This window comes from Bactrocera dorsalis, chromosome 3 (genome assembly GCF_023373825.1).
Source record: "Bactrocera dorsalis isolate Fly_Bdor chromosome 3, ASM2337382v1, whole genome shotgun sequence".
Lineage (NCBI taxonomy): Eukaryota > Metazoa > Arthropoda > Insecta > Diptera > Tephritidae > Bactrocera > Bactrocera dorsalis.
The window spans coordinates 45614271-45641839 of record NC_064305.1 but is presented as its reverse complement, the minus strand read 5'-3'; the positions used below and the strand labels follow the sequence as shown (position 1 = coordinate 45641839).

The 27569-nt window shown below is 34.8% G+C and overlaps 3 protein-coding genes across 21 annotated transcripts in view; 1 reads left to right on the top strand and 2 right to left on the bottom strand.

Moving 5' to 3' along the window:
* Positions 1-27569, bottom strand: part of LOC115066185 (synaptic vesicle 2-related protein) — a 795221-nt gene that overhangs the window by 440823 nt on the left and 326829 nt on the right. The window lies entirely within an intron of this gene.
* The window catches only part of LOC125777141 (uncharacterized), a 67565-nt gene continuing 47650 nt past the window's right edge, over positions 7655-27569 (bottom strand). The window contains exon 2 of the mRNA XM_049451387.1: positions 7655-11642. Within this exon, the coding sequence (XP_049307344.1) occupies positions 10462-11547 (1086 nt within the window). The 5' untranslated portion in view covers positions 11548-11642 and the 3' untranslated portion in view covers positions 7655-10461. The remainder of the gene's footprint in view (positions 11643-27569) is intronic.
* Positions 24057-25928, top strand: LOC125777153 (uncharacterized). Of its 2 annotated transcripts, XM_049451408.1 has the most exons (7): positions 24057-24153; positions 24312-24433; positions 24495-24572; positions 24688-24764; positions 24954-25166; positions 25242-25398; positions 25463-25928. In XM_049451408.1, exons 2-7 carry the CDS (start codon positions 24316-24318, stop codon positions 25576-25578), a joined length of 759 nt encoding a protein of 252 aa, XP_049307365.1. In that variant the 5' UTR covers positions 24057-24153; positions 24312-24315; the 3' UTR covers positions 25579-25928. The 2 variants fall into 2 exon arrangements, with proteins under 2 accessions (XP_049307365.1, XP_049307364.1); XM_049451407.1 differs by having other exon boundaries at positions 24068-24433.

The window sequence follows — 27569 nt, the reverse complement described above, 5'->3', positions numbered from 1 at the left end:
GTATTATAGTTTTGTCCACCTAACGGTTGTACGTATCACCTAAAACTAAGCGAGATAGATATAGGGTTATATATATGTACATATATAAACGATCTGGACGAAGAGAAAAGTTGAATTTCGGTTGACTGTCTGTCTGTCCGAACACAAATCGCCACTATCCGAAAATATATAAAGTTCCATAACAGCGCTCATTTAAGATATGAAGCTATAAGCACAAGGAATGGAGTAGCTAAGGGCACCTGTGGGCACAACCTTTTGAAAAAGTAGGCGTGGCCCCGCCGTCTAATAATGTACATAGCTCTTAAACCACTTAAGCAACAACAACCAAATTTGCTGAGCATAAATCTTATAAGAACTTCTACCGACCAAAAGTAAATGAAATCGGCGGATAATCCCGCTCATTTCTACTAAAAGCACGATAAATTAATAATTAAATACGCCAAAGACCACCAGGATGGTATGAGAAAGCTTTATGGGAGCCGGTTTGAAAATTAGACGATGAGTGTGGCACCGCCAACTTTTTGTTGTAATCTCATATCTCGGGACCCGACTGACCGATTTCGACAAAATTTAGTACGTGGCATTCTTTTTATATTCTTATGTAACATTGTGAAAATGGACGAAATCGGACAACAACCATGCCTACTTCCCATACAGCACAATTTTAAATTCCACTTGATTCGTTCAGTTTCCAGTACACAAATCAAGTAGCTATGAATATAACTGGATACAACTGTGCGCAATTAATATCTTTAGCGTATGCCACCTTATGACCAAGAATTGTTTAAATCCAATCAAAACTGTTCAAGTCCCCAGGAAACCGTATACTTAGACCCCGGTACCTATTTTCAGATTTTATTATGTATTCTTGTAATGTTAAAATAATAAAAAAAAATATCTTAAAAATATTAATTTACATTTTTTACTTCAAATTTCTGAATCTAGACATAAATATTCCCTTAACATCGTATTGGACGGAACGGAAGAAATAAGCTGGGGTCAAAGTAGAAGTTTCGAAGACCCAGACTATATGGAGACATTATATGTTTAATAACACACACCTTTGCAAAAGGAAACCCATCAATGGGGCAAGAAACTGCAGCGAAAGTAAGCCTCGGCGAAATCAAAGAAATGCGTATAAACACAACCTATACCCAAAACTTCCAAGTCGATTGTAGAGAACTCAGAAATGTGAAGTTCTTTTAATCACTTGGGCAAGTTATAGGCATGCACATTTGGTTTCACCAAACTTGACTATTATTTTGTTACTTTAGTTATTAATTTGAATTACATTTTTTTTTTTATTTTACGTAATTCATTACGAGTATTTCTTAAAATACTAAATTTTCTTAATACTTATCTGTACTTAAATAAAAACTAATCAGCAAATTTTTTTTGCAAATTGTATCGATTTTACATTAGCCGAAGGAACTTCGTTCCTACCTGGTGTCCCACGACACCACATTTCTTTTTTGATTTTGATTTGATTTCGGTTATTTCGATATCTTCAATGTAGCATGAATGTATCTTCTCAATTGTCTATTCTGCTACGATAATAACGATAAATACAATAAATCCAAATTTGAAGCGTGTTATGAATTTTTTGCTCAATTTTCATTTAGATAACTCAAATATTGGCGGATATTGCATTTTGTGATTTTGAACGACTCAACAATCTGCTCTCCGAGATTAATTGGGATGATTTACTTTCGGGACTAGATACAGCTAATAGTTTCTCGAGTTTTAAGAAATCAATTCAGGAATTTTGTCATAATAATATCCCGCTCAAACATACCCAACCATATAAGTTGCCTTGGTACACTAAGGACCTCAGGCGGTTAAAAAACCTTAGAAATAAATACTACCGAAAATTCTCCTCAACTAAATCTCATGTTTTCTTTGTTCAATATCAGCACTATACAAAACTGTTTAATGAACTTTATAAGTCTCTCTATAAAAGGTTTATTTTTAGTACAGAGTCTGCAATTAAGTCGAACCCTAAGTACTTTTGGAACTTTGTAAAATCTAGAAGAGGGTGTTCGGCCATTCCCTCTGCTATACGCTGGGGTGATAAGTCAGCATGCACTCCTTGCGGAATCTCCAACTTGTTTGCTGAGTTTTTTAAATCGAATTATGTTCACGACGATCCCGGTACTAATTCCACTTTTTCGGCTATACTGAAAAAAAAAAACCCGCAGTTAAATTAAATACTTTCTGCAGTTAAAGTACAGTAAAACAAAAGTATTTGTTTCAACAGCAAAATTCTTGACGGAAATATTTTGCTCTTGATTCAAATACTTTTTTTAAATGCGGCACTTTTGAATCAAAAGCGGCTGTGCTTTTAAAAATCATCTTATTAAAATCGAATATAAAAATAGTTGTTTTAAAGGTTTTGTATTTAATATTCTTTTGATTACAGTTTATTAAATGTAAAAGTATTTGTCACAACCATTTCGCATTTAATTTTACTGTTTCTCCATACGATGACAGGGAAGTTGACGCTTACATTTTTCCATCGATCATTCTAACAGAAACACGTGTTGCGTGCGCAAATACTTTAATTTAGGTTTTATAGGTAAATATATGTGCTGAAAGTATTAATTTAAGTGAAAGTGATTACTTCAAGACATTTCGCGTTTAGTGAAGCTGCGCAAAAGGAGCTTACATAGTTTGCATTTGCATTAGTGTGCCTGCCGCATCGCCCGCTGCTTACGGAGGCTGTTTAAAAGGGACTTCCCCAGTGATTTTTTTTATATAAAAAACGACATTTGCGAAATGTCGTGGTTTATATACACATTTATTTCAACAAAAATATGTATTTAAAAACAATTTTTGTGCATTTTAGTTTACACTATGGGTATTCAAGATATTTTTAAGGAATGGCCACGATATTTCGATTCCAATGGGTACCAGTTGATTGATATTGATTTTGACACTATGTTTCCTGGAAAATCAGATCTAATGTTTAACAAAATTGAAAGCGTTGAGGAAGCAATAACGAAAGAGCTTTTCCATTCATTAATAAAAGATAAACTGAACCTGACGTATTACGACGCCATGCTTGGAGCACCTGATGCAAGTAATGTCGATTTCTTCTATTGTGTGATTTTTGTTATTAATTTCAGGTTTTTTATTTAGATTGCAGGCATTATTATCTTATAAACTTACTACATGCAGTAATAACACCGCCGAGAGTAAATAAAAACATAAAGCCCTCCATTACAGATGCACAAATGGATATGATGGTGCATGTTATAGATATTAATAACTTCCAGCAAAAACTTGACGCGCTCACAACGAGGGATTAACACTGCAACCTAGAGTTTTTGTTGTTGGTGAGAGTCCTCAAAACTTGAAGGAATTCTATGTCTGTGTTGACAACATTAAATATAAAGTAGGTAGCTTAATTAGGGCTATAGATTTAGTTGTAAAAATGTCTTTTGTATTCAACATTGAATATTCCGTAAAGAGCAAATATGTGTGGGTTTTCCTTCAACGATATATTTATGATATTTCCTCTAAGGAAAAATTTCCCAAAATTGAAAATATTTTAAACAAGCTAGATAATGTTCAATAAAAATGCACTTGAAGAAAGACCCACACATACTTGCTCTATATGCGGAAATGAATTTATATTATTTGAAAATCTTTTTAACCATCTTAAGTATGTATGTGTGTACATGCATAGTAGTTGTCACTTTTGTAAACTTTACTCGGTACATTCTCAAATAAAATATATTTTTTATGAAAAAAGTAAATAGATATTGAAATTTTGACTGTACATAGGGAAGTGGGCGGAGAGGGGTGGGATGGGGAGGAGGGGACACAACAATAAAACAAATACGATTACATTTGAATCAAGAGCAATTACTGTTAATCTCAAATACTTCTACTGTTAACATAAATGAATAAGTATTTGCTACAACAGTGCCCCGTATTTCGATCAAAAGTGTTCCACTGTTAATTTAAATACTTGACGCATTTACTTCAACAGTGCTCGCACTTTTAAAACAAATGCTCAAAGTATTTGGGCACGTTTCTAATGCAAAAAGTATTTGTGGCAAATGCAGAATACTTTGGTTTTACTATTTTTTTTTTCAGAGTAATAATCTCCCTTCCATAAATTTTCGCTCACTCTGTCTTTCACAGGATGATATCGCAAAGGCTATTGGTGATATTAAGTCTTCTTCCAAATTGGATTTGGATGGCCTTCCGCCTATACTTATAAAAAACTGTACTGCCTTGGTATATCCTCTCATGCTTATCTTTAATAAGTCTCTCTCCTCTGGGAATTTTATCTCTGACTGGAAATTGACATGCATTACCCCTATTCTCAAAGGTGGTAGAAAGGATATAGTCTCCAATTACAGACCTATTTCTAAACTTTCTACTATTTCGAAAATTTTTGAGTGTTCTGTTAAAAATAAAATATTTTTTGCAGTAAAATCAATAATTAATGTCAATCAGCATGGGTTTGTCTCGGGACGCTCCACTGTATCAAACTTAGCGGTTTTTAGTGATTATTGTATGTCCGCATTCTCTGCTGGATCTCAGGTAGATTGTGTCTACACAGATTTCTCTAAGGCCTTTGATAAAGTTTCACACAACATTCTAATTAAAAAATTATCATCTTTAGGATTTCACTCGGTCTTCTTGCAGTGGATTAAATCATATTTACACAATAGACGATGCGTTGTCAGTGTCGATGGAGTGTCATCTGATTCATTCATTGCGTCTTCTGGAGTGCCACAAGGAAGCGTTTTGGGTCCACTTCTCTTTGTGCTATTTATCAACGACATCTCCTGTTGCTTCTCTTACGCTAACTTCCTGTTATATGCAGATGACTTAAAAATTTTCGCAATAGTCAAAAACCCACAAGATGTACTCAAACTTCAGTGTGATATTGATACTTTCTATGAGTGGTGCATGAAATCGAAGCTTCTTCTGAATCTAGATAAATGCTCTCAGATCTCTTATGGTAGGGGACGTAGCATCTTATCTTCGAGTTACAATATTTCTAATTACGTCCTAAAATGTGTTACTGAAATCAAAGATCTTGGGGTAATCTTTGACAACAGATTTTCTTTCAGTAATCACATCAACTACATCACTTCTAAATCATTCTCTGTGCTCGGCTTTGTCCGTCGAAATGCTTTACATTTTTCCGACCCCTACACCTTAAAATTACTGTATACTAGTTTTGTTCGGTCCATTTTGGAGTACGTAGTGTTCATTTCGAGGCCATACTGCTTTTCGTCAATTAATAGGATCGAGCGTGTTCAAAAGATTTTTCTAAAATTTGCTCTCCGCTCCTTAAAGTTCGTTGACCCAATACCATCATATACATCTCGCTTATTGCTTCTTCATCTTAAATTGCTGGACAACCGACGGTCCATTCTCTGCCTTTCATTTGTTTATAATTTAATTAATGGAGATATTGATTGTCCCTACTTACTAGAGAAAAATAACTTCAATACTCCTCAGCGGTGTCTTAGATCTGTTTCCCCATTTTACTATAAAAAGGAAAGTACTAATTTCGCTGGACACGCTCCTCTCAAGTGCGCTATGCGGGAGTTTAATACGATTTCCGAGAGGGCTCTTCTAGATTTTTCTCACTCTAGGGTATCCTTTACTAATACCCTCAATTCGGTTTTTTAGTCTAAGTTATCTATCTATTTCTACCTATTTGCCTGTAATTTAATTCTCCATTAGTTTGTAAGAATCAATGTTCATAGACTTAAATAAATAAATAAATAAATAAATAAATATGTGCAACATAAAGTCACCCAGAAATTCCAAAATCTTTGTATTAGGTGTATAGGAGCTCAAGGAAGTATTGACCAGATTCAACCAATTTTGATAGACAGATATAATATTGTCAGGAAAATATTCTCTCTAAATTTCAATTGTAAGCTCATTGACCGATATTTTCGGTCAAAAGTCAACAATAGATACTGGAGTCAACATTTCGGTATTTGGGGACTTCAAAAATTTTGCTTGGATATGAGAAATTTTTGCTTATAGGGTGACATACTTTAAAGGCATTGTACGTTCAAAGTTGTTTTCCGTTATATTAATTAATTATTGATTTGTACACTGGAAAGCGAAAGGATCAAATGGAATTTAAAATTTTGTTATAAAAGAAGTAGGCATGGTTGTAATCCGATTTCGTCCATTTTCACATTCTGATGTAAGAAAGTAAGTAGAATGCGGTAGCACGCCCATCATCCTTTTCAACTTTTCTCGTCATTCTTATCATGTTTATATACATAACTATCTCGCTTAGTTTTAAGTGATACATACAACCGTTAGGTGAAAAAAAAACTATAATACTCTGTAGCAACTGGTTGCAAGAGTATAAAAACGTGCTCAGAACAAGTGAAATTTTAATTTCAACAGACGGCGATTTTTTATAAAAATCCCTCACCGCCTAATTAAGCTGCAAACGTTTATTTCAGTGATGTACGTTATTCATTAATTTTTATATTATCAGTTATATATAGGCTGTTCACGATAAGGTGGTTATCGGGTTATGTGGTTATGTGATTAAGTAAACAACAACAAAATGCGGTATGACAAAATAACCAAAGTTGACCAACCTAGACCCTTGTTTACAGATTATGTGGTTGTTTGCTTATTTCTAGTGTTAGAAAGTCGTTGGAATTTTACTAAGTGGCAGCAAAAAAAAAATAAATAAAACTAAGCGAATGGCATTTCCATTTAGATTTTCTTATTGGAAAATCTGCTATTAACAGCTGTTTTTTGTTTACAATCAGCAAATTAAAACCGAAATAAAAAGCATCGAAAAGCATCACAAAGCATTTTCTCGCCAATGAATAGATTTTGGATCATGCACATAGTTCATCTCCCCGTCTACTACTCATCCTCATCCATTGCATTATGACACTGTTCAGGGCGCAAGATGTCTGCAAATTTTATACAAAGAATTTTTTGAACCCTTAAAATTCGGATTATTTAATAAGCACATACCTTCAATAAAGTCCATTTCGTGAATAGCAGAACTTATTTTAAATTCGATTTTTTTGCTTTTTAAACTTTGTTTAGGCATTTTATAAGTAGGAATTTCACTGAACTAAAATTGTAAACAATGAACAGCTGTTTGCAAATGCGATATCTAATAACCACCTAACCCGATAACCACCTTACCGTGAACAGCCTAATAGTACTATGTAAAATAAACTGAAAACATATTCCAGATTTTTTTGCATTTAAAACATTTACTTAGTTACGATAACAGCAATATAAATTGCAATGCAATTACCCAGAGCTTACTAAAATTATGGACGGAAAACTTCTCCAGCCTGTTGATTTTTTTTTTTATTACAAACATTTTTAAAACTTTAACAATGTTTGATATCACTACAACTAGTTTCAAAAACTAACGAGCAGTTTGATTTGGATAACTTAAAAACAAATTACATAGAAATTAATAGTAATATTCATACCCCTTTCAGACCTATGCTTTTGATTCCTTCTAATTCCACCGAAATCACCTATCTGAAAGAAATTTTTGCATTTGTTGATCACAAATTACATGTTGAACATGACTGTAATGATTTTTTTCTAAAAAGGACATCGCACAATTGTGTTACCTAGGTCTTAGGCTAAAAAATTGCTCCAAGAAATAAGACACAAAAATAACATTTGGTTTTCTCTTTTATTGAAAAAAAATGAACAAAAAGTCATGCCGAAAATTCAATGCATTAATAGAAAAAAATGTTAGGTACTTCATTGCCTTAAGAATAAAATAGCTAATTAATAAGGAACATATTTAGGCTTTTGTGTGGTACTGTTCAAAACAATCCTTGTTTTTTGCTAGACAAAAGCTGACGTGGCATTTTTGGCAACGTCCTCTTGTCCGACTACCGCAATTATTGCGGCAAACTCTAGGTGCCTCATCTGCGAAAGAGGGCCAATGATCGTAGCGATCAAAACTTACGTCGTCAGGCGCGTCATGTGATCGATTCTTCGTTCCATACATATTTTCATCGATTTTAAACGGTTCAACATAGTCAGGAGCTTGATAATATCCCGCCAGTACTGTTCCCAGCTCCATTTAGAACGTTAAAAAGGGCTTAACTTTGGACTTATGCAGGCCGGCTAATTTGGCATCTCTTTTAGACTCCATCCATGAGTTGAATACAGCCAGATCAAGAAAATGAAAAAATACTTTTACAGTCCATTTCCTGATTTTCATTTTTATCCTGCAGTTTTCAAGCATCTGGTCAGCTATATCGGCACCCCCCATAAGTTCATTATAATTTTCTATAACTTTTGGGATATGCACAGGGCAACGGCGTTTCATATTTTTGTTCCACCTATCTGTCTCGCCGATGGGGTCTTTGCCGCACTGGCTGGAAACGACTACGACACCTTTGCTATCTTTCCATTTGACAACGGCTACATTGTCACCGTTCGTGAACTGGATAATATCACCCCTATTCATTTCCTTGTCCTGGGGAAATTTCAAATTTTTGTCCAATCGATTTGCCATTATAGTTCCTGTTCCATGGAAACCGATTTGGTGCAACGACTGAATGAGGGGTATTGTTGTGAAAAAGCGATCAAAATATATATGGCTGCCTTTTGGAAGGTGTTTTGTTAGCCTCATTATAATAGACGGGCCATGCCCTAAACCACAATCTTGAAAAGTGCCAGCGCCTTCAAAAACTTCAATGTCCACTATCATGCCACTTGCAGTTGCACATACCAAATTTTTTAGACCAGTAGGTCTTGGTTTTGATCGAATTGTTTGACGCGCAGGGCATCTTCCAGTAAATGGAATAACTTGTTCATCTATTAAATGCTGTGTTATTTCAGTTGCTAAATTATTGCAACGGTTTCTTACTAAATCGATCACAGGTTGTTCGCGCCATAATTTGTTACAGGGGTCCTGCACAGAAACATCTGCAAAGTGAATGTCCGATCGCATTTGCAAAAATTTGTCACGTGACATTGAATTGTAAATTGCAGGAATTTGGAATTCATGTGACCAGTACATTCTTATTTTCGGAAATCCAAGACACCCCATTATCATTGCGCATCCATAAAATCGTTTAAAATCGGCTTGTTGATATCGGACTTCCTGCCCACGTGTGCTCATAACGTACATTTTTGTAAATTTTATAGCATCGCGATTCTGGGAAGTAATTCTTGAAGTACTCCAATGGTGTTTTCACTAATGCTATGTTTTGACAACCAGATGCAATGGGTAGATCGTTGCAGTCAAATGGAGCACTTTTCCATAGTTAACGTCTTTTCGCTGTATTACTTGTGGAAGTGCATGACTGAGTCGTATTTAGTGAAACATTTCTGATAGATGATGGCTGTGCTGCATTTAACAAAATATTAGAAATAATGATTGGCCGTGATGTTTGCGGAGCTACTACACTTGAATCATCCTGAGAAATTGCTGATGCAGTCGCAGATGCAGTTGCATTCTCATTATCATCTTCATCACTTGCTGGAGATTCTGGGAAAATGTTGAATGGTACCCAAGTTTCATCATTATCGTCACTGAAATCTGTATCAGAATCGTCTAAGAGGTCTAATGCAGCTTGAACGTCGTTATCATTATTCAAATCAAAGTATTTTCCTGTAAAAAATATGTAAGATAGCACAAACGTGAGTTTACATCAAAAAAACATGCTGTGCCTATATAGCACAATTGTGATATGTCAACTTTACTAACACCTAGCTGCCTGAAAATGTTAAACAATTCAACATTATATTGTGACAAGATCGAACACACTTACTATTTATCAACAAAATTCACTACTTATGATTTAAATTTATGTAAAACAAATAAATAAATACTTACTATGTGGCCGCATGTTTACACTTATCGGATGACGTTCTCAAACAGCTCACTCTTTTGTTTATTTTGTGCAGTTTTTTTAGTTTTCTTTGGTTTAGAGTGAGACCACAAGAGAACGCACAATCATTACATATCGGTAACAAAGCTATAAAATAATATTTGAACGTCATTGAAGGCGAAAAACAGCAGATCTCACAACTGATTAAGCTAGGTCTGAAAGGGATACATATATGGTATATAATTAATTCCTTTATATTTTAGCTTCCAACTAAAGGTTGGTACGCAGCTCTCAAGTAATTGCTCAAGAAAAAAAAAAACATTATTTCTCAAGTAATGTTGACAGCTGGTTACGCATTGTGAATGATCCACATTAGAAGAGCAAGAGAGAATAAACAAAGTAAACAAACTTTGTGCGTATGTATGTATGTGTATGGTAACACAAATATTTTCATTGAGATTTAAGGAATGTTGTTGATGATTGGTTGGTTTTATACAACATTTCAAAATGGAATATAAAGGGTGATTTTTTAAGAGCTTGATAACTTTTTTTTAAAAAAAAAACGCATAAAATTTGCAAAATCTCATCGGTTCTTTATTTGAAACGTTAGATTGGTTCATGACATTTACTTTTTGAAGATAATTTCATTTAAATGTTGACCGCGGCTGCGTCTTAGGTGGTCCATTCGGAAAGTCCAATTTTGGGCAACTTTTTCGAGCATTTCGGCCGGAATAGCCCGAATTTCTTCGGAAATGTTGTCTTCCAAAGCTGGAATAGTTGCTGGCTTATTTCTGTAGACTTTAGACTTGACGTAGCCCCACAAAAAATAGTCTAAAGGCGTTAAATCGCATGATCTTGGTGGCCAACTTACGGGTCCATTTCTTGAGATGAATTGTTCTCCGAAGTTTACCCTCAAAATGGCCATAGAATCGCGAGCTGTGTGGCATGTAGCGCCATCTTGTTGAAACCACATGTCAACCAAGTTCAGTTCTTCCATTTTTGGCAACAAAAAGTTTGTTAGCATCGAACGATAGCGATCGCCATTCACCGTAACGTTGCGTCCAACAGCATCTTTGAAAAAATACGGTCCAATGATTCCACCAGCGTACAAACCACACCAAACAGTGCATTTTTCGGGATGCATGGGCAGTTCTTGAACGGCTTCTGGTTGCTCTTCACCCCAAATGCGGCAATTTTGCTTATTTACGTAGCCATTCAACCAGAAATGAGCCTCATCGCTGAACAAAATTTGTCGATAAAAAAGCGGATTTTCTGCCAACTTTTCTAGGGCCCATTCACTGAAAATTCGACGTTGTGGCAGATCGTTCGGCTTCAGTTCTTGCACGAGCTGTATTTTATACGGTTTTAGACCAAGATCTTTGCGTAAAATCTTCCATGTGGTCGAATAACACAAACCCAATTGCTGCGAACGGCGACGAATCGACATTTCACGGTCTTCAGCCACAATCTCAGAAACAGACGCAATATTCTCTTCTGTACGCACTGTACGCATTCGTGTGGTTGGTTTAATGTCCAATAAAGTAAACTGAGTGCGAAACTTGGTCACAATCGCATTAATTGTTTGCTCACTTGGTCGATTATGTAGACCATAAATCGGACGTAAAGCGCGAAACACATTTCGAACCGAACACTGATTTTGGTAATAAAATTCAATGATTTGCAAGCGTTGCTCGTTAGTAAGTCTATTCATGATGAAATGTCAAAGCATACTGAGCATCTTTCTCTTTGACACCATGTCTGAAATCCCACGTGATCTGTCAAATACTAATGCATGAAAATCCTAACCTCAAAAAAATCACCCGTTACTTTATAATAATGATTTCAACTAATTTAGGATGAATTTGACGATTACTTCGAATTTCCTTCAAGAAACAATTGTTGATTTGATGTTTCTTCGCAAAACCAGGTTTGCCATATTCACATTTTATTGAAAAAAAGTATTAAAAATTAGTACTAGATTTCTTGAGAGCTGCGTACTAGCACAAGTAACTTTATCGCAGGAACGTTTCTGGACCGTTTCTTAAGCGTTTTTTTATATGAAGTTTTTACGTTTCTTGAGAGCTGCGTACTAAGCTTAAGCTATGTGGTTTTTTTACGACGTAATCGACTAGAGCGACATGTGTCTAAAAGAAGATTTCTCGCCTCCTCGTTCACATGTGCATTAAGCCTTTTGTAGTGGGCATCTGCCAGACTCCTTATTTCTTCGGCGACTGTATTCATCCTTAGGTCTCGATGAATATCAGCATTTCTGCAGTACCGGCGAGCATTTACAATGCCTCTTAGCACCTTGTTTTGGAATCGTTGTATAATATTAATACTGCCATCATTGACACATCCCCACAGTTGCGCACCATGTGACCATACCGGCTTGATTATTTGATTATAAAGAAGTAATTTCTGTGGACTTTTGGAAAACCCGCTTAAGTCGAGATAAGTAAATTTTCCAATTTCTTTATCATAAAAGCACATTTTCATAACGGTCATTTCTGTCTTATCGGCGTGCTGATAGCGTGATTAGCGACGGAGATATGAATTTTGAAAAAGCATCTTAAGTCGATATTTTTTCCTAGTGCATTTGCGAAAACAACTTAAGTCAGATAAGATAGAAAAGACAAAAAACATTCTAAATAAACCTCTAACTATCGTTTAGAAAACTATCTTAAGTCAACTTGATGTAACGTTTTTTTTTTATTTTGATTTTGGAAAAAGAACTTAACTCGGTGCAAGTGCTTTTTCCTCGGGCAGAACTTGAAATAATACCAATATAAAAGGAGTTCAGTTCATTTTAGAAATTATTTTATGATCAACTCTCGCCGTGTTAAGACGTCTTATGTCCTGCTAAGGGCATATTCTGAAATTTTCCGAACAGAAAGGCTAAGTCTGCGGGTATTTTAATTGAACTTAGGTGTTTTTTTAAATGCAAATACAACAAAAAGTTTGCCAGATAAGTTGTTTTTACAATGAAAAGGGTACAGATTCTTGCAAATATGGCAAGAAAATTGCCAAAAAAAGACACAGAGATATTAAAATCCAATTCAACAGAGACAACCTCTGAAAGTTTAGTGGCAGATCAGCAAATGCGAGTTACGGACTGTGATTTAACCCCACTTTCCTTTGAAGTTAGCACATCACGTGTTCGTTCTGAGTCGCAACAACGCAAAGTTTCTGATGAATTTACAAGTCAAAGCGAGTCTGAAGAAGACATCTTTCATGAAACGGATTTTTTAGACTCAGATTTTGTACCTTCAAGTGAAAATTCTGAGCTGAATGCCACCCATGAAAACATACAAATTATTGCAAATGTATTAGAAGCGAACATCAATAATTTTGTCTCACCTGGTTTGAATGAGGCCGAGCTTTTTTCTACTCCTAATAAATCACCAAAACAAACTAAAAAGCCAGGTAGAAACAAGGAATACAAAAAGTCTAGAAAAAACTGCAGTGATTACACAAATATACAAGTTCTGGGGAAATGTAGAATGAAATGCAAAACAAAAATTAGCTTCGAAGAACAAACCATCCTCTTTAAAAGTTATTGGAATAGGGACTATAACTCACGTCGGCAAATACTATCAAGCCTAATTTCAGCACAAAAAAACTGTCACCTTAGATAACCCGAACAAAAGAGAGTACGTTTTTATTTACCATTTCGAAACTAATTCCGAAAACACAAAAGTTTGCAAGAAATGTTTCCTTCAATTGTATGGCGAAACAGAACAGAGAATAAAAACTATTTGTATGTACAAAACACAACCGGAATACGGCGGAGTCCCTCCTAATGACCGCCGGGGATGGAGTGCTCCAAGCAACAAGCTTACGGTTGAGAACCATAACGAAGTTTTGAACTTTATAAACTCTATACCAAAATATGAAAGCCATTACAGTCGCTGTCATACTACCAAGATCTATTTCCAACGAGGACTTAATCAGGCATCACGCTATAGATTGTATAAAGAAAATATATCTAATCCGGTGTCAGAATCAAAATTTCAGGAAATAATTAAAACTTTAGACATTAAATTTAAAAAACCCCAGCTTGATTTATTTACCCATTGCGAAACATTGAAAGAAAAAATTAAAAACACTGAGAATATGGAGGAAAAAGCTGAGATTACTTTACAATTAAAAAACCACCATGATGCTGCTGATTTCGCATATGACTGTAAGAAAAGGGACAAAGAACTCTCCCGTCAAGATAAGTCTGTGAAAATGTTTTCTTTCGACCTGCAGCAGTGTCTGCCAACGCCTTATTTGAAAGCTTCAATGTTTTTTTATAAACGTCCCTTGTGGACCTTCAACTTAACTATTCATGACGGTGCCACCAACAAGGCCAACTGTTACATTTGGCATGAAGCTATTGCGAAGCACGGAGCTAATGACATCGGCTCTTGCATTTAGAAATGCCTCGCAAGCTTATCTAATGACGTAAAGCATGTCATTTTATACAGTGATTCATGCACTGGTCAAAATCGTAACTCGTATATTTGTGCTATGTTTGCAAAGGTGTTGGAAGATCATCCCACAATTGAAACAATTGATCACAAGTTTCTGGTTGTTGGTCATACCCATCTAGAATGTGATACAGTTCACGCACAGATAGAAAAGAAAAAGAAATACACTTCTGTTTCTATTCAACATCCCCATGACTGGTCAAATTTAATTGCTGCTACAAACAAAAAGTATATTACTCAGGAGATGAAGCAAGAAGAATTCTACAATTTCAATGCATTGATGAAAGACAAATATACCTGGAGAAACAATAACACCGGAGGTTAGTATTTTACTTATAAGTAATAGTATTAATATTAGTATTTTGCTTATTTCTTATTTACAAATTATTATTTCTTACAATTTTTTAGGTGAAAAGTTTGAGTGGAAGTTTGTAAGGTGGTTGCGGTATGTGAAAAAAGAGCCTGGACTGATACGCTACAAATATTCTCTTGGCTTGGACGATCCATTTAAGGAATTAAACATAAACGCACGGTGTAAAAGAGATTAAAACTATGAGCTTTCAAAATCTTATACGGGTCCTCTCCCTATTTCTGCAAACAAAAAACGCGATTTGCTAGATATGTTGCCGTTGGTCAACCCAGAGCTGCACAGTTTTTACCGAAATCTTAAAGTTGAAGGAGAATCCGTGGTTGAAATAGATTCAGATTTGGATGAAATTGAAGAAAATCTCTAAAAATTTAATTAATAAAATTTAAAAATATATATTTGTTTTTGTTCATATATGCATCTGTATTGAAGTGCCTATTTATTTTATTGTATTACTGATGTTAATTTTCTTTTATTGTTTAAAAATTCTTTTCTTAAATGCAAATTATTTTAAATCTTTACTTATGAGTTTTCTATTGTAAATTACAAAAAGAACTTGCATATTTTGTCTTTTATAAATAAAAATGAATTTTAGATTATCCACTTAAGTCTGGTTTGTGTTAAGCATTTATGTATTTCCTTTAAACTTGGTTTAAAATAAAACTGTTGCGGTTAGTCGAAGATAGTTAACTGGAAAATCATAAGAAATCATGACCCTTTTATGTAATGGTCCTATTTCTTTTTAATATGTATTAACAAAACTTTTGTTAACAATTAAATGTGTTTTTTCGCTCTCCTGTAAAATTTGGTTTTTAGACTTAAGTGGGTTTTCCAAATGTCCACAGATTTGTTGTGTATGGACAGGTTTGACCTTCGCCCAATTAGCCATTTCATTTTCGACAATTTCAGATTGAGTTCAATCCTTTTTATTTTAATATGCTCTTTCCAACGTAATCTAGCATCGAGCGTGATGCCAAGATATTTAGCTGTATTTGCGTATGGTTTGCAGACATCTAGAATACTTATAGGTTGATAAGTGATTCTTTTGTTTGCAAAATTTATATGAACCGATTTGCTACCGTTTAGTTTTATTTTCCATTTTTTAGTCCAACTTACTTAGCGCAGCTTTTTCTTCTGTTTTTTCCACGCATAGTATTGCGATGTCATCAGCAAAGATAGTAGTCATACTGTTTGGTGCTAACGGTAAGTCTCTTGTCTACAGAATATATAAAAGTGGACCTAAGATACTTCCCTGAGGAACTCCTGCTTCAATTTCTTTTAGTTTGGAAAATTCATTTCCTTGTTTTATACAGAAAAATCTCATGGTAACATACGATTCTAAAAGAGCACAATACTCAACCGGAAGACATGATTTTAGTTTTTGCATAAGGCCTTCGTGCCATACCTTGTCAAACGCTTGTGCAACGTCAAGGAATACAGCTGAGCATACGTTTCCCTCCTCCAGGGATTTTTCTATTTCTGATGTTATTCTGTGAATTTGTTCTATTGTGGAATGCTTATTTCTAAAACCGAACTGATGCGATGGGATTAACTGCTTATCGTCGATTATAGATTTTAATCTTAGATACATTAATTTTTCAAAAAGTTTTGAGATTTGTGGGAGTAGAGAAATTGGTCTATATGACGAGACTACGTGAGGATCCCTTCCTAGCCTAGGAACCATAACAACTTCGGCAACTTTCCAAAGGCTTGGAAAATATGTCAGACGGATTGCTGTAATAAAAAGATAGGTGAGCTTCCGTAAACATTTGTATGGTAACTGCTTTAACACTTCAGCTGTAATTAAGTCGAAGCCAGCTGCTTTCTTAAGCTTTATAATTCCACTTTTAAGTTTACAAATGGTGATTGCTGGGATTGTTGCATGATCCTGTTGAATACTACTGAGGAACGTGATTTCACTATCCTCGTTTGGACGAAAGGTTTCAACTAGTTATTTTGCAAATGCATAAGCTTTATCACAATTACTTCTAGCCCATGTATTGGAAGCAGTTTTTAGTGGTGCAACGTTTCAGATACTTTGTACTTTTCCAGAGTGAGTAATCATCTTTTTTGTCAGCGGATAGTTGAGATAAATATTTATTAATTGACTCATTCTTAATATGAGCAATTTCTCGTTTTAATTCAGCGGTCGCCTTATTAAGGTTGGTTTTGTCGAGTGGTGAGCGGGTTTGTTGCCATTTCCGTCGTAACATTCTTTTCTTAATTAGAAGGATTTTTATTGCTTTGGGGTAATTTGAACCTACAATTTTCCGCTTTATCTCCGGAGTATTATCCCAAGCTGCTTGTTGAATTTCTTTCGTAAATGTGTTAACTTCTAACTCTAGTTGTTCAATTTTTGTGATTTTCGGACACTTTATTTTAGTCTGAAGTATTTGTTTGAACGAATTCCAGTCCGTATTTTTTTATATAGCTTCAGACTAAGACCTCTTTTAATGACTGTTTCACTTACTGTTAAATATAATGGGGAATGATCAGAGCTTAGATCTAACCCACCTTCTATTTCTATGAAATTTCGAGATATCTTCCTAGTTATAAAAAAGTCTGTTACATCTGGTATTTTGTTGGTGTCCTTTGGCCAATAAGTTAGTGTTCCGGTCGATACAAACTCACACCCGATTTCTTGAGCTGCCTGGAATAAGTCTCGCCCTTTAGCTGTCGTTAGGCGCGATGCCCAGTAAACATGCTTAGCGTTAAAGTCGCCTCCCTAATAAATTTGTGTTTGTGCATATTGAGAAGTTCTTTATATTCTCCAACGAGGATTTTGTACCTCGGCGGCAATATATTGCAGTAATGTTTAATGCTGTTTTTAACAATAACAGTAGTGCCTCCCCTCGCACAATTACTAGGGTGTATTGTAGGATAGATATCGTAGTTTTTGAAAATTATATGGCTTTGTCTCGTAAAATGAGTTTCGGATATTAGACATACATCTATTTTATTTTTTTGTAAAATAAGTAGAAGCTCTTCTTGGTGCTTTAATAGTCCATTTGCATTCTATGACATAATTCGGAGAGCTCCATTCATGCCTTAGATTTTGCTTTATTTTTTTCGAGGTTATCTAAACGGCTGCACAGATCGTTGTTGAATTTTTCCTGCTTATTTAACATCTCAAGGATTTGAGTTAGTAGGTCTTCGGTCATCTTTGTGTTTTTTTCATTCACCACGTTTGAGTTGCCCTTCAGTACTTCAGAAAAAGTGAGCGTACTCGTCTGTACACGATTCTGCTTGTTGACAGTACTTTTATTACCAATGGGTGGATTATTTGATGTACTGGGCAAATTTGTGGAAACTTTTTGTTTCTTCAAGGCTTTGTTACGATTGCTTTGAAGCTCCTTAGCAACAATACATCCTCTGTAGTTTGTCGGATGGCTTTCGCCACAGTTACAGCATTTTGGTTTTTCCGAGTTTGGTTTTTGGCACTCGATGGTTTTGTGCTTACCCCCTCATTTAATGCACTTTGACATTTTGCCACAGAAGTTCTTGGTGTGTCTAAATGCTTGGTAATTTTTGCATTGTGGAATAAGTTTAGAATTCCTAATAGGCTCGATGAGAACAACGGTGTGAAGAATGTGTTTGATTTCATAAATTTTCTTTATGTCTTCATTAGAATCAAAAGTAGCTAAAAACATGTTAAAGGGTTCTCCTTAAAATCAGCGATAATATCACTAATGCTACACGAATGGTGGAGATTTCTAATCATAACCTTTATTGGGTGGGTTTGTTTGTCTTCAAAGCAATACCATGAAGCTCCCGACACCGACAACATTTTTGTCACTGATCTGTAGTCATCACTTGATGTTTCGCTTATTTTATGAATGTCGTTATTTAATAGTTTAAATACAAATGAGCTTTTAGTATTATCTTTAATTAGGTTATTTAGCTCCTTATAATTAGGGATATTCGAAATCATAATAGGCGGAGGCCGCGGTTCATATTTCGGTTTTTCATTTTTAACTGTGTGGTTTTCACCGTTCGATGAAAAAGTATTTTCTTTTGAGATCACTTCTGGGGAAGCTTCGGCCTTACGCTTTTTACTAGGCTTTTTATTTTTCTTTAACCCTAGAAGGTCATCGCTATTTTTATAACGTAGAGATCATCCCTCGTCGATTCGACGACGGCATTACTCAAAGTCCTTAATATATTATCCTACCTATCAAAACCTACTAAAATCAATATATTCACATTACTTGGTTTATATATCTTCTAAATAAAACAATATCAAACAGTTTTTCTTAAATCTTTTATTAAATAAATAAAATTTTCACAGCTCTGATTCATTCGGCTTTTGTATAAAATACAAACTAAGAAACTAAAAAAAACTAAACAATTTAATAACATATTTTCACTGAATGGTATTTTTTCATAAAGATAATACTATTAACTGAAAACATAAAATACTTTACGGAATGAAAGTTCTCATTTTGTAGAAGAGGCACAAAGTTCTATTTTATGCTCCCCACAAAGACTTTTTTTTACATTTTGCACAAAATGATTTCGTCATCCGTCTCTTAGCAGGCAGACAAATTGCGCAAATCTTCCTCTTTTTTGTTATATTTTTTTTATTTTTTTGGCGGTTAGTATCTGTGGCATTTTCATCAAAAGAAACACAACTTTCAATTTTTGATCGCAACGACGTAGACAATGCTGGTACTTCAAGTCTGTTTGTCAAATTACTTTGAATAAGGGCAGAATGCAATTTTTTCATAAAAGCAGAACGACTGAGAGGTTTTTTATTTGTTTGAAATACGTTGTGAATATATAATGTAGCTGTTAATAAAAGCCATGTTCAATATACCAAAAAATTTACACATTGGCCATCGGTTGGTTTTGCGTGAACAGCTCATGACACTACACATTTGGTCAAAGGTATCAACGCCTCCTTTCGTTTTGTTGTAAAATTCGATCATGTGGGGTTTATTTGATTTGGGGTTTACTGCTCCTTCCTCATTACAGGATAATAATAAATATATTACCTTACTCGGCTTCGGCTTATATGATAGAAGCGTCAGCTCATTATCATAGCAAAACATTGACGTATTACACTTACGATCTTTTACATTTTTCATTTCACTCGGAATTTCTCGCTTATTAGAACGTAGAGTTCCAACTATTGTCAGCTTATATGGTTCGCATAACAGTGATTTAGCAAGGGGAATCGAACTAAACCAGTTGTCCATTGTAACGTTTCTATTTGAACCATGTACAGTTTTAGTCAACTCTTTTACGTAGTACTCACCAAGTGGAAAGGTGGTTTTGTTTGATCCTTTTCCCAAATACGGCATAGAATCAACCATGTACTTTGTATCACTATCACATATCATGACCATTTTGAGTCCATATTTTGCTGGCTTGTTTGGAATGTCCATCCGGAATCTACATTTTCCCCTGAACGCATCAGATTCTAGCTCGCTGTTGTCTAACTCATCAGTTCTTTCTTCTGAAGAGCTTGCATGCCCTAACTCATCGTCTAATCCAGTGTTTCCCAAAGCGGGCGATAACGCCCCCTTGTGGGCGCTCCAGGTGTCAAGAGGGGCGGTAATAGACCCAGAAAGAAAATGGGGGCGTTGTGTAGAAGCCTCGGGGGTTATTTGTAATTTTATTTAGCTAGGAGGCCTCTTAGACAACGACTACATGAGCTCTCGACTCTCAACAACAACTTGTGCACATCAACTAATATGAATTAAAAGATTGCTCAAACTCGGTTCTATATTTCTCTCCGCGTAGTTCATATATATGTCCTATTTTATTGAATATAGAAAAAATGAAAATCATGTCAATCGGTCGCTCCCTTTCATAATGGCGCATCTCCACAGGATAAAATTTATAGAATGCTAACTGTCAAACGTATTGCAATTGCCATTGCCAAATCTGTATGTGGGCATTTGCTATCATTTGCGAAAAGGTGTAGGGTAGGTAGGTTCGAGCTGATGTAGCGCATGCTTTGAGCTTTTGAAAAATTTATTTTATCACTTGCGAAATGACGTCGGGTGGGTAGCTGATGTAGCGCTCGTTTTGAGCTTTTGAACTCCTTAAATCTTTTATGTGGAAAATAAAAAAAGGATAAAGATCCTTTTTTACAAATGCATTTCTAGGAAAAATAAGAATTCATATTTTTGGACTACTATATAATAATTGTGCTTAAGCATTCCTATATAAACAATGTAATATTTATTTTATATTCATTTGTGGTTTTGCGCGCAATAGATGAGCATTACTTACGCCTCATTTACACTACTCGCGAAGTTAAACGTATTCTCAAAGCAAAACAATGTCGGAAGTAAAAAAGAAGAGACGGCAATATTGTGCGGAATACATTAAATTCGGATTCATTGAAAATCCCACAAACCCTTTATGTCTTCTATGTCTACAAACATTTTCGAATGAAGCAATGAAGCCTTCAAGACTGCAAGATCATTTGAATAAAATGCATCCAGATAAGAGAGACAAGAATGTAGCATATTTTCAAGACCTAGAGAAGAGGCATTATACTCAGCCAAGTGTAGCAAAACTATTTTCGACGGCTGCTAAGCAAGATGACGACGGACTTCGAGCTTCGTACAATATCTCTTTGTTAATTGCTCAAAAAGGCAAACCACATAACATCGGAGAAGAGTTGATATTGCCAGCAATAAATGAAGTAATAACTATCGTGCTTCATGAACCGGCCGCAGATATTATCCGAAAAATTCTTTTGAGTAATAATTCTGTGCAAAGATGAATTGATGAAATGGCTGAAAACATTGAAGAATCATTGTGCGATCACCTGAGGACAAGCCAATTCTCAATTCAGTTCGATGAGTCCACTTTACCAACTAATAAAGCATTGTTGTTGTATTACGTGAGGTTTATTAAAGGTGAGAAAATACATATGTGAAGAACTATTATTTGCTAGATACAAAAGGCGGTACAAAAGACGAAACCATATTCAATATATTGGAAAGGTTTTGCGATGAGAAAGAGATTCCTTTGAAAAATATTATTTCAATTGCTACGTTTGACGCTCCGGCTATGATAGGGTGCCATAAAGGCTTAATAGCGCACTTAAAAAATAAAATTCCAGATGTCCTTGGTGTACATTGTGTTATTCATATACAACATTTAGAAACTTAAGTGAAAAACTATTTCAATCACTGCAATATGTCATCAAAGCAGTCAATAAAATCCGCAACAGCTCTTTGAATGATAGATCATTTCATTAGCTTTGTGTTACTAATGACGAGGATTTCAATCGTTTGTTGTTTCATACTGAAGTTCATTGGCTATCAAGAGGCAATTGTCTGCCTCGATTCTACAACCTGTTTGACTCTGTTATAGAGTTCTTGAAAACTAAAGATATAGAATTTCAAGACAAGCTCATAACATCAAAGAATGATATAGCTTACATGACAGACCTGTATAAATTGTTCAACGACATGAATCTCCAACTGCAAGGCGATAAACTAAATTTAATTAAAACAGCCAAACTGCTTCTACACAAAAAGAATCTGGGCAGACGTGAGTTTCACAATTTTCCGAATTTAACAGTATCATGCAGTAACGACGAATTGTCTGCCCACTGCCAACATTTGGAAAACCTCCACATTGACTTCACCGAACGATACCAGGACATTTTGAATTTGGAAATACCAGACTGGGTGTTGGATCCGTTTCCAAATGTCAACACAGCAATGTCACCTCAGCTGGAAGAAGAACTTATAGAATTGACAACAAACGAGGAAATAAAAATCAAGTTCAAAAATGGTTACCAAGAATTTTGGCTAAAAAACCGATCTCGCAATTGTACCCTGGATTGTGGTCAATCGTTCAACGATTCTTGATAGCATTTCCATCGTCATATTTGTGTGAACGTGGATTTAATGCTGTGACAACACTGCTTACTAAAAATAGAAATCGTTTGCTTGTTACCGAACGTGGCGACTTGCGACTGTTCTTGAGTAAATTGGAACCTGATATTAACAAACTTATTAAACAGCATCAGATTCATCCTTCACATTAGTTTTTATATATGGATCAATTATTTTAGTTTTATTTTTAATAATACTATAAAGTTGTGTTTCAATAATCATTCTTATTGGCAGGTGGAGCCCGTAAGAGTTAACTTGAGACCTAAGCGCCGTTGTATGTTACCTACTGCGCTCAGGTTTCAAGTTGCTGGTTATAGTAAAAGTTTCGTTTAGAATTCTCCGTTAATATACATATATAGGTAACAATAATTAATTTGAAGTTATAGTGGTTTTTAAATAGGTGAAAAAATGGAGCGGTAAAAAAATATTTATTCTCAAAGTGGGCGGTAGACAAAATAAGTTTGGGAACCACTGGTCTAATCCATTCTCGTCGTCGCTCATTGCAAGAAATTTTTCAATTTCTTCGTCAGTATAAATTTTGGCTGCCAATCATCTTGTATTACAACTGTACAAGCCAAACAGATAAATAAACAAGAAAAATAACTTCGGAACGAAAAACTCGCACAAATTTCATCGTTCGTCTTTTCGACTACGCCTGTTTAAAAAATAGATACTTACACAGATCGTACGAAGCCAACCAACTGCAAACATGAACAGATCAACAGCGACTAACGCTGTAAAAAAAGAGGCACTGTACAAACAATGGAACAGTGCGATATCGGTAAAATAAACACTCGCGTCGTCGAAACGACGAGGCATGGCTTTCCAGGGTTAAAATCCAGTCTGTTTCCATAACTAATTCGTCTTTATCAGTTTCGTATTGAGATTGACTATAATTAGGCACAAGTGGGCGATTATTTTGTTCTTTAAGCTTTTGATTTTCGCATTTTAATTGTTGGCATATTTGTTCTAATTCTCTTAATTTTTTCGGTTGGCTTGTTGGTATTTCCTGACCCCCTCCGAGGGGCGGGATACGAAGCATAATTAATAATATATATTATATGTTTATTGTATAAGGGATTATTCGCAGGTAATGGTGAGTTAGTTAGCCAATAGCAGAGAATATGAAGTAATATAGAATGCGCATCTCGTACAACGTACACGTTGTATGGCGCATTGTATAAACCTACCCTGCAAAAATTCCATAACCGATTCTCAAACACATTCAAGCATTTTTACCAATACATAAAAAAGCATGTTGAAAATTTGTAGTAATGATTGGCAAAAAGAAACAACATCAAACTTTCACATTATGCTTTATTCATTCGCGCATATTGTGTGCATAGGAATGGAGCAATGTTTCATTTTACCGAAAAAGACCAAAACGAAGAAAATGGTGTTGCCCAATCGACAAAATCAATTAATTTGCAAAGCTTTTTTAAAAATTCGGGCAAATTAGAAGAAGAGAAAGCAATTCCACCTGTTGTGGCATTTATTTTCATGTCAGTGGCAGCACGACATATGTATCACAATTAATTGCATATTTACAAGTGAACGCGAAAGCCGCAAAAAGACGCGCGAGTGAATTAACGAGAACAAAACAATTACATCAGGTGAGTAAAGTGATATTATTTATACAAAAAATGAAGAGGAAAACATTTTATAATGAAATGTGCAAAGTTAAAAATGAGTGTGAAAGAAGTTCAGTGCGATACGAAAGTTTATCGGAATTTATATATATTTTTCTTTTTAAAATAATGCATCGTTGGAGCAATATGATGGAGTCGAATGATATTTTTAATGTGACGCCACCATCAACTTCCACTCCTAAGGGCTTAAAAAGGAAAAAAGTGCAACTATCGCATAATTTTTACGCTAGCTCTTCAAGTCAAGGTAAGAATTTCGAAATAAATATAGAAATAACTTTCTTCAGACTTTATGAAATGTTTTACAGTACTAACTCCGCACAGCCAAAACATGTTTTGCTCTGAAGAAACTGCAACTGCTTCCGAGGGCTTAGATGCAAACAAAGGTAATGTTAACCACTTTACGTAAAACATTAAAGTCAATATTTTTTTTAGCACTTTTACTAATTATTCCTAGTATATAGAAGTATGAACTTGCTACAAATAATTTTATTCTTACAGATATAATGGCCAAGTTAGATTTAATTTTGGAAAAGCAATTGAACTTGGAAAGTCGCCTGGACAAATTGGAAGAAAACGTAAGTGATCATTGTATTTAGGTCACTTCCTTACAGAAGTATACATTTTATATATTTTTTAATGCAAATTTTCATACATCTGTGTGTGCAAAAATAGCAGTAAAATTCAATTTTGAATTTAGCTGCTATTTTTGTGCACACAGGTGTATATCAATTATTACTATCTACATATGTATGTACATATTTCAGATAATTAATAAAACTGATGTCATGGCCCACCACAAAATCGTGCGAGAGACGAAAGTCCTAGTAAAAAAGGTGCAGCAGACAGTGTGCCGCATCTCGGGAGAAAGTTGCGAAGACTTTCACACCGAACTGGCAGTTCTTATGCCAATGCAGACCTTGGATGCGGTCTTTGATTTGGAGGAGAAGATATTAGAAAAAAATTATGAAGATGCAGTTGTGAGTATTGTTTTTGTTTTTTTTTCTTAGAGTACACATGTTTATGAATTAACAAAATCACAAATGTCTTTGCAGATAACATATCTTTTCACTTTAAAGGGCACTTCTGGGGACATTGGCGAGGTTGTGAAGCGAGTTTTTGGCGACGAAGTCCTCAGTTTGTTCAATTGGGATGGGAGGTGCGGGAAGAAATCGCTTTCAGAATTAAAAATAGTTAGCGTGGCTCTATTTGGTAATTCATACTATTGTTAACTTTATTTACCAAGTTTTCTGTTATTATGTTTTATTTGTTTCAGAAATTTTCAAACTGCATGGACGCATCGACTTCGAAAAGGAAGTCCGAAAGAGCGTTGAGCAAAGCCACAACAGGCAAAAGCAAAAACGCTATTTGCTGAACAAAAAAAACTTATAACAAAATTGTAAATTTTTCTTAAAATACTAATATAAAAGAAAACATACAAAAAAAATTGATTTTTATTTCTAAATATATTTTGCGGTATTCCATTATGGCAAGTAAAAAACTATAGTATTTCACTTTGTATTTAACTGCAAAATGACGGTCAAAAAAATTGTCAAATCACTAGAAGTTTTACTCTCATTTCACCACACATTTTCTCAAAAAATGACCGTCAGTAAACTAGTAAATCTGCGGAAAAGCTACTAGTTAATTTACTGGTAAAACACCGGGCACATATAACGTGAATGAGCGGTGCAGCTATACATTTTGTTATGCTACTAAGCTTTGAGTAAGAACGGTATATACAATCACACAATTAGGTACGTAATGAAAAGAAACGGTCAAAAAAGTTCCCATGGCTCTTAAGAGTGTGACTGAAAGATTTACGGAAAGTCTCCGTCACGGCTCCAGGTCGTTTTACTAGTCATTTTACCAGTATGCTTCTCGCAGGGCTACAAGTAACCAATCCTTCATTTTTCACTAACACATACGCAAAAATATACTACTATTTAGGCACTTGGTACGGGTCGCCCCTAAATATTCTACTACGAATTAGGCACTTGGTTCGGGTTGCCCCCAAGTATTCTGCTACTAATTAGTCACTTGGTACGGGTTGCCCCCAAATATTCTAGTACTAAAACGTTCAAATGCCTCAAATCTGATGTAGGGTGTTGCCGTGTTAGGTTTTATAATTTATAACTTTAACAATTTTTTTTTATTAAATATTCAAATATGTTTCGATTATTTAAATTCCTAAATATTAAATTAAATTTAATCAGTTACCTTGATCTGCGATTTTGAAATGAGAATTTTAGCGATTAGGTTTGTACGCTTATTATCTATGTGAATTTTTTTTTTTTTGTTTTTTAAGTGTTTTCGTGTACCAGGTATAGGACCCTTCTTTCCACAACTATTCCTTTGATAGGGTTTTTAATAAGTATTTCGCTGTGGGTGATTTAGAATATTTTGTAAATATTATTTATTACTTAGTAGATTGTTTTGAATATTATTGTTGTTGTTCCTGAATTGTACCTGATTTTTTATATTAATTTTTGTTTTTGTTAAAATTAACACAAGTTGATTGTTTTGACTTGTATTGTTAATGTATACATACAATGGAATTGTACCTGATTTTTTTATATTTATTTTGGTTTTTGTTAAATAGTTTCTAGTTGATTGTTTTGACATATATTTTCAATGTTATATTTTTTATAATAAGTAGATTGTAAACTGTATATATAAAAAGGGTGAAAATAGGCCTCCTGGGGAACCGAACACCCAAAAAAGATCGGTAACGCGCCTGCATTGCAACCTCAGAGGTGGTGAGGAAGACCAATAAATATCCAATAAACTTTTGTTTCAAAAATATTCTTGAAAGTTTTCATTAATGGTTTCCGTTACAAATATTTTTTCACAAAAAAGTTGATCGACTACATTCTTTTAATTACATCTCTGTGACTAAAAAAGGCAGATTTCGATCAGGTGATCTCAGCTGTGAAAAATTCTTGAAAAACAGCTGATTCTTTGGTTACTTGCAGGTTTATACCAGAGAACGTAAAGTATAGAGAAGGTGCAGGTTCGATGTCGAACATTTTATAGAATTGGGACGGGGAATTCACCTTACAGCACGATGTGAAATGTTAACATTTTTAACAGTTCTCTCACATACTCAAACAGAGAATTTGAAGAGAAGTAAATATATGTATTTTCGGCATATGACAGTGGTCGGCATGAGAGGATCTGTCACTGTGTTGGTGAGCACGAAAAAAAAGTAGCCCAGTGAGAAATTGGAATTAAAATTAAGCAATTTTTATTATTAATTAATAGTATAATGAAAGTTAACGAATTGTCTTTTGAGGATATATTCCCTATTATCTTTAAAATACTTCGAACATAAAAGGCATTGTATTACATCAAAGGCATTTAGAATCATAAAATATTTCTCG

Coding starts and splice junctions, on each gene's coding strand:
- LOC125777153 (XM_049451407.1), top strand. CDS start 24,184: ATGAAGAGGAAAACATTTTATAATGAAATGTGCAAAGTTAAAAATGAG. Junction 24,434..24,494: donor CGCTAGCTCTTCAAGTCAAG/GTAAGAATTTCG, acceptor AATGTTTTACAG/TACTAACTCCGCACAGCCAA. Junction 25,399..25,462: donor AGTTAGCGTGGCTCTATTTG/GTAATTCATACT, acceptor TATTTGTTTCAG/AAATTTTCAAACTGCATGGA.